Source organism: Colletotrichum spaethianum (assembly GCF_022836535.1).
Source record: "Colletotrichum spaethianum MAFF 239500 DNA, contig25, whole genome shotgun sequence".
NCBI lineage: Eukaryota > Fungi > Ascomycota > Sordariomycetes > Glomerellales > Glomerellaceae > Colletotrichum > Colletotrichum spaethianum.
In genome coordinates, this window is record NW_026054795.1 from 472,447 (window position 1) to 480,802 (window position 8,356).

Here is an 8,356-nt window from a genome sequence, read left to right on the forward strand (position 1 = left end):
GAGGTACTTATAGTTTCTCGTATATATATATATATGCCCGTATATGCCCGTAGATAAGCATAAGCGCCGACATATGTAATGCTTAGAAGTATATGCGTTTATATGCAGTAGACTGCATTAGTTTGCAGTAGTTTGCATTAGTATAGTTATATATAGTAATATATACTTTTATAGGTTATTTTTCAAGAAGGGTCTAGAAAAAATAACTATATATTTATAGGACTTTTAGTTATAGAGTTATAAAGAGATTTATATATAAGAATTATAAGAATTTTTACTTCTTAATTCTTAGTGGTTCTTTAAACCTAAGTCTTAAAAAAGAAAATCTAGGTTATTATAGTTACTTTTATCTTATAGCTATTATCTTAGTAGGTTTTTTAGGTTTAATGCTTTTTTTTTTTAAGAGTATTTTTAAAGTCTTTTTTAAATACCTATTATTTTTAAAAGTTCTTTTAGGCTTATATATATAGTTAAAGTTATTCTTTAATAACTTTTAAGGTATTAGGTATATAAGGGTTATCTTTTTTACTTTATATAGCTTCTTTAGCTTAGATAAGCTTAGTAATTAGCTATTAGTTTTATTACTCTAGTTATTGAATTATAGTTTATTCTAAGTAGCTTTTTTTCTAGGTTTATTAAGAGATTACTATAGTTCTAGATTTAAGCTATTATAGGTATTATTTAATTTACTTTTTTTGTTTTTAATAAACTAAATAGTTATTATTAAAATAAATAGTTTAATTCTTTTGTTTATAAAGAACTTCTTTTTTTATTATATTAGTTTTTCTAGTACTTTTAAATATAAGTTAATTTTAAAGTTACTTAAGCTATTTATAGTCTTTAGTTATATAACTAGGCTTCTTATAGTTATAGTATTTAAAGTCTTTTAAATTCTAGTAGTTTTAATAAAGCTTTTTAATTATAGTACTAATATTTATAAGTCTATTATATTACTTATAAGAAGTACTTAGCTTACTATATTATTAGTTATTCTATTAGTATAAGTTAAGTTATAAGTTCTTAAGTTCTTATAGTATATACTTTTTACTAGTATTTAACTAAAAGTAATATATTTCTTTTTTTTTCTTTTTATTATTTATACAGTCTAGTATTAATTCTAATTATAATTTCTATATATTCTAAGAAGTTATTTAGTTAATTAAGCTTAAATAGCTTATCTTTTACTTTTTCTTTAAGTTTTTAATAGAATATAAAGATCTTAGTATTATTAATATAATTAAGTTATATATAAATTCTTTAGAACTTTATAGTATAATTAATAATTAATTTAGTTTATTTAAGATTTACTTAGTCTTATTTAGCTTATTATTTTTTATTTAGGTCTTAGAATAAGGATTTTAAGGTATACTTAAATCCTATAAAGCTTTTAAAGATTTACTAGGTCTTTAGGTTATAGTATTTTAGTATTTTATTATCTAAATAGTCTTTTAAATAAAGTTTAAACTAAGAGAAGACTTATTCTTTAAAGAAGATACTTATATAAATAATTCTTTTTATTTCTATATAAAAGTTACTAAAGTAAAACGTTTAGTAAGTCTTAACTTATATTAAGAATCCTTTAAGCGTTTTAAGGGTCTTATTATAAGTAGTAAAGGAATTAAGCTTAAGTTTCTTTTATTTATTTACTAAAATTAAACTAATGTTAATAATAGCTTAGAGAATATAAACTTTTTTTCTAAGGTTATTAGTTTATTAAACTTTAGCTTAAAGTTAGTTAAAGAGTATTATATTATTATTAAATATTTATTATATATTTATAATATCCTTATAGGCCTTTTTAAGTTATTTACTTATTTTAGTATTATTATTTTTATTATTAGAGGACTTAATGCTTTTTATTTCTTAGTTTAAACTCATAAGTTTAAAGGGTATAATTACCTTTTTTTAAATCTATTAGAAAATAAAATTAAGGTAACTTTAAAAAATATTATTACTATTTAATAAGTATTAAAGTTAATTTATTAAATAAAAGTAATTAAAGTATTAAAATTAAATATTTAATAATAGTGTTTTTTACTAATAAGTAACTAAAGTTAATACTTAGTAATAGTAAAGTAAGCCTTATTAGTAATCTTATTAGTCTATTAGTATCTAGTAATTAGTTAAGTATATTTAAGCATAAATAGCTTTATAGCTTTATAATAGAAAAATAATTTAAGAGTTATTTATAAAAAAGTAAATCATAAAGTTAATTACTAAAGAGCTATAAAGAGTCCTTAAGCCCTAAGCTTAAGTCCTGTCTATATACTTGTATCTATTTATTATAATACTATTAATAGTAATTAACTAAAGTAGGTCCTAGGTAAGTTGTTTACTTAGTAATTACTCTTAGTAATTACTTTATCTTTTGATTACTTTCTTATTATTACGTGACCTATCTATAGTTCTTCTGTCCTGACCCTTGCCTGTAAGCGCCGTGATCATACATACATGAGTCTGAATGTCCCCTGGTCCCTCGTGGGTTTGTTCCAGGTGGTTATGTTAACCAACGCTTCTTTAGGTCGTAACAGCTTGCTAGTCTCTAAACCCCCCTCTTTATGCTCTCAACTAACATCAACCTTGTTGAACTAAAATCGTCGCCAATTGTTTGTTTGGGTCGTCCATAATAGATCCCTATGATGTCCGGTTCGATTTTAACAGCGCGGCCCACAAGCAGCAGCTGTGCAAGGATATGTGTTAAATGCCCCATCACAAGAGCATAAACAGTCTGAGGCTTCAGTTCCCGCGAGAAACCCTGCGCCTACGTTAGTTAGCCTCTTTTTTGAGTTTAACCACAGTACTTACAGCAGCAACCTGCCGCTCTATTAGCCAATTTCTGTAGCTAAGTTTAGGTGAAGGTTCAGCTTACGATCTATTAGGACTCTCAAGGAGAGCGTACTGCCTATGGAACATTTAGCATAGTAACTACCATAGGACTGTTTTACCTATACACACTAGTTCTTCAGGTGATTTCCCTAGACCAGGCTCTGGAGTCACAGGCGGAGCTGCAGCGCAGATTGTAGCGAAAGCTGAAAGTAGCAAAAGACTGATCTTCATCGTGACTTTGAGTATCGGCAAGGGGACAGAGCTCTGAAAACCTAAAGCAGTCGAAGGGTACAATTAAGAGAAGAATAAGCTTCTACTAGAGAGAGGTCATGAACTTACTTATGTACTACTCTCCAGGCTATGTGCCTGTCTGAGGAATCATGTAGTTGCGGCACATGCGTCGGCGGAGAGCTGGTACGACAAAACTGACACGGGGTCAACCCGGCCTACTGTGGAAACTGCGAATGCCTCATATAGATTGAGTGGGGCATTTGAGGCTGGTTGAGTCCTTGTCGCTAGCTAGCAAACAATGAAAGTGGCAAATGTGACAAAAAGCCGTTGGTCCAAATTATCGACGCGACTGACTAACCCTAGATGCCAAAACAATCTTACGGCCCAAGAATTTGACTCGCAGTATGTGTTGCATTTTAAGGCAACCATCATCTAGCTTGTCAATGCTTTGCAAATCTACAAGAGCAGTCCAAAAGTATGGAAACGAGATTGATGTAGATGTACAATCACATTATATCAATAACTGTCGTCGCTCTTTGTCAAATCAAGATGTCCAAGTATTAGCCAAAACAAGAAAACCATGTTGAATGTTTTAGGTTAGATGAATTTATGGGTATCATCGGCATTTTCGGCTTTGTCGATGTCTGACAGAAAACCGTATATATTGTTGGCCCTGAGGGTTGCGAGCTGATCGCATTCGGCGGCCAATCCGAGACTCGTGCATTGACGTTTTCGTTCCTCGAATCCTAAATGAAGAACAGGACGAAACGCCCCTCCAACAGTTGCTTTCACCTGAATGCAAATGAACTACCGGCAACCCGTTCTTCGTGTACTCCGTCTCAATTGACTTGGATTAGGCAGCTTCCGATCTCTCGGGTCTAACGGAGAGCACTTAAGAGTCGCTCCTACAGGAATCATTATCTCACATAGTAGTTCCGGTTTGGACTTGCGAGGTTAGTGTACTAAAGCGTTTGTAGTACTTGCAAAAGTTGGGTATCCATTAAGTCGCTGCTGTACGTGGAGGAGTATGTTAATGGAATCGGAGAACCATGGTCCAGGCTCATGAATAAGGTCGTTGGGCTCAGTCAGGTTGATGTAAGTCTCAGAATCGTGCAGTGTATCAATCGTAAGATGACAAAAGGTTCTTGTTTATTTGAATGACTCTTTAGATGAAGTGTTGCTCGTATCAATGCAAGCTGACGTTAAATTAGCGCATCCACAAGCGATGGGTGCATCTTATTGCAGGTTAACAAAACAGCCTGGTCGGGATGTGTAACAGTGAAGATCTGGTCGGAAGTAAGGGCGTATTAGGTGGAGGCGACTTAAGTTGGTTGTGGAGATCCTTGCGGGTATTGTATATGATTGGTTCATTTCACTTCAGCCTGTATCGTTATTTCTTGGCATGGTTGCCTCTCGGAGGGCCGCGGGCTGCGCTAATTTCAAGATGAAATCCCCTGTCTGAGTCTAGCGACCTACATGGTCAGTTCCGTGTCCTCAAGACCGACAAAACAAAATGCAAATCAATTGGACGTGTTTAGACAAATACCGAACAAAGCTCTCGACTATATAACTACACACTTTCCACCACTCATGGGTCATTTATATTTTTTCTAGAACAGTAATTGCTATCCATTGAACAAAGCCTCTTAGCAAGCCGTTTTACATTGAAGTTCTGTTCCCAAGACATGTAAATGCGATGTCTCACTCTTCTTCAGCTATAGACCATTCTTAGACCACCCAGATCCTAATTGTGGGACCAGAACCTGTCAGATTATACATGGAAAGGTTTATTCTGGCTGCTCTTTGATTGCCCTAAATCGGGCCTAGGTATTGGAGAATGTAGACGCTATGGGCTTCAGACTTTTCGGCGTGTGCTGGAGGAAGCAGTTGACAGACAAGGGCCCAAATGTCAGAAAACTTGGAGACTTAATAACGAAGCTGGAATACCCGGAAAGCCAAAATGAAAGTCTTGTTGGTCAAAAGCATTCGATAATACTACAGCAGTACGAGCTCGCAAACCTCTTACTTGGTAATGCCTTGGGCACTGGCTTTGTAAACATCAGCTTCGAGGCTAAGCTGACTGTTCTTCTAGACAAGGGCAATTTGGTCATTGCAACGTTTACCAATTCCAAAACTGGCGCCGCCAACCAGCATCAAGCTTCAATCTTACCTTGGAACTAGTCAGAGAACATAATCCACTTTCAATCTGATAACCCAACTGCGTACGGCAGGCTCTCAGCAATAGGTTTCCATACAGAGATCTGTTTCTACATTGAGATGGATATATCAAACATAGAGCAAATAGAGCTTCTGTTAAGATAAGTGTACAAAAATTCTGTTAGAACTCTAATTGTCTTCGGCTTTCGACTCTACTCTAGTCTTCCCAGTAACGAATTCTAATAGAGCAAATCTTCGGCGACGCTCGTCAGACTATTGCAAAACTTCTCCAAAACACGATTCAGTGCGTCAGCGTTTTCGTCGTCATGGGCATCACAAGTCCTGTCACTGCTGTCCGCCTTTGTCCCAGCCTCAACCTCACCAATACACCTCTTACAAGAATCAATAGCCGCATGCACTTTCCTAATAGGCTCCCTGTACAGCTTCCGGATCAAATCCTCACTCTCGTCAAGGAGCGTCGAGGAGGGGGCCCGGAGCCCTTGGAGCCAGCAGCCACCAGGCAACCCTTGCACCCGTCTTTCAGAACCGTGAAAGCTTTTTTCAATAGCGACTGCGTGTTTATCACAGTTTCTCTCAGCTTAGAGGAGCGACTGTTAGTGGTAACGTCTGACAGGATGCCGACCACAACGTCTAGGCCATCGGCAAAAACGAGTAGAGCATCCTCGTACACGTACATGGGCACCGGTCCACGGCTTGCGTCAAAGGCGCTATTATTGGTGAGCGCGTTTTGAATCCTTACCATGGCATCGATGAGTTTTGCCGTGTTTGTCTGCGTGCCAGGGCCTGTGGTAGCTGTAGACAGACGCCCAATGGCATAGCTTTGGAGATAGCCCCTAATCTCCTGGGCGTGCGGCCCGCCGTGCGTTTCGGCGAAGCGCGCGTCGGCGATGGTGCCTGCTGACTCAAGCAGCGTTTTGGGTCCACCCGGATGGGTGGCCAGGAAGGGAGTCATGTCGTAGACTGTTCCGTCGATGGCAGTCCAGCACGAGGTGATGGAGTTGTGTGCTGCAAGGTTGGAGAGGCTGATGATAGGGTTTTCGGGGCTTGTTGGGGTTGAAGACGAGCGGGACGAGGATGAGGAGCAGGAAGAAGACCGTGAGGTGGAAGGTCTTTTCACCGTAGTGAAGAGATCTTGGTGCAGTTGGTACCAATACGCCGGAGGGGAGGGTATTTGTGTGTGGTTGTCATAGTAGGACTCGTCATTTACGTCTCGTGCTTTGAGTTCTTGCTGCTGCTGCTGCTGCTGCTGTTGAGGTTGGTCCAGTTTAAGACTGCTCATCACCGTAGCTCCAAATTCGGAGCTGCCGCAGACAAAGACGTGGCCGCTCTTTTCCTTGACGAGCCGCTGAACATAGTCCCGGTGCTCTATCAAATGGCGCATTACTCGCCGTTCTCCCTGGGGGAGCCGAGTCCAGGTCCCGTTGCGGATCAAGAGGTGTGTCTCCTGGCTGAGAGCCAAGACTATGGTCAGTGGCAATGTCCTGGTCAGTTGCTCCAGGCTGTCGAGTGGACAGGGGACATGACGACGTGTTCTGGCAGCCACCAGGAGGAGAACCTCGCCTACATCACTGATGTCGTCTTGGCTGTGATCGAGCCGCTGTGCCCATGCCGCCCGGTCGTGCAGGAAGCCCAAGAAGGGGCCGACGCCGCTGCCCTGACCAATCAGCACCAGTGGCACGGCCAGTTCACGTGGCTGGCGGAAACGCGGAGAAGGCCAGGGACGAAGGCGCAGATGTGTGCCTTCAGCGGCAGTGCTGAGGAAGGAGGAGACAAGTCCCTCGGGCGATTGTTGACCGACTGTCAGAGTGATGATCATACCTCTCACCCCTAATTCTGTCGCGCCATCAGCAACATCTGGCATTGCACGGGCGATAGAGTAGAATCTCGGCTCGGTATCATCGTCACTAATGTCTGACGACGAATCATCATCTTCTGGGAGGATGCACGCAACCGTCGCTGGTGCGATGATTTTCTGTTAGCCGTTTTCCTCTTTCTCGGCGGCCAGACTTGCACTCGATCACCCGGCTCGAGCGGCAAATTCGCATCCAACCTCACGACCACCACCACGCTGCCTTGGTACACGCTCTGCGACTGCACATGCGCGTTCTGCCACAGCGGCCGACCGCCCAGTCGTGACGCCATGCCCTTCTTCATTTGCATGCTGAGCATGGTCTCGGGGCGCATCTTTGGTTTTCCTCCTGCCGCGCCTTTGTCCTGGTCGCTGCTCTTGACGCCGGTACTTGTCGAGTGTCGCCCCGTGTTCAAGCTCACGCCCGTAACGCCAACAGCCTTGACGCGGTGCCGCTCGAGGAACCAGATGTACATTTGCAAAAGCCCATCCCACGCTGCTGAGAGATGCTGATATTGTGACTGCTCTTCAGGGGACAGATGTTGTTGCCGGGAAGGGACAGCAGCGACGTAGTCCTTGACGCTTCCGGCTCCGTCACCAAGGGCATCCAGAAAAGCGCGAATGTTGGCCGGCAGCGTGGCCCGTCTATCGCTCTGCATCCCCTTCAAGTCACCCTTAACATCCTGGCGGCCAATGAACGCGTCCAGCGCATGGAACAGTGGTGCATCAACGCCGCTGTTCCCCAGCTCGCCAGACGTCACCGCGCGGCCCATGGCGGGATACGTCTTGATCCAGACGACGGGGTCGAAGTGTGCCGTGTCGCGCGGCGTCATAGCTTCGAACACGTGGGCGCACTTTACGATGCGCGCCGCCAGACTCTCCAGGCAATGCGCGACCAGGTCGGGCTGGTCGGCCAGCACACCGCTCTGCGCGAGCGCCATGGCAGAGAGCGCGGGGGCAAAAACGGCCTCCATCGTGCCCTGAAGCCCCGAGGAGAGCCGCTCCTCGGGGAGACCAAAGTAGGTGCTGCTCAGACTGAAGGAGTCATTGCCCACAGCGTTGTTGAGAACGTCGTCGGCGGGCACCTATCGTGGTAAGTTAGCTACTGTACTATATAGGTAGTTTGTTTCGAGTATTTCTACATACCCGCCCAGTCAAGGGTCTCCCCAACTGCCTGCAAACCCTCTCCCACGCACTGAGAACATGGCGCGGTAGCTGGGGCCGGCCATCGTCCCCTTTGCCCTTGCCCTTGCTTTGCTCTTCGCCAAACAT

The 8,356-nt window shown here is 41.9% G+C and overlaps 1 protein-coding gene across 1 annotated transcript; it reads right to left on the minus strand.

Annotated features, from left to right (window-relative positions):
- Window positions 1–5,665: 5,665 nt before the first annotated feature.
- On the minus strand, window positions 5,666–8,356 carry ColSpa_08945 (cytochrome b5-like reductase apf12; the record flags this gene model as incomplete). The annotated part of the gene is made up of 3 exons (XM_049275157.1): window positions 5,666–7,207; window positions 7,291–8,169; window positions 8,231–8,356. 3 exons carry the CDS (start codon window positions 8,354–8,356, stop codon window positions 5,666–5,668), a joined length of 2,547 nt encoding a protein of 848 aa, XP_049131114.1.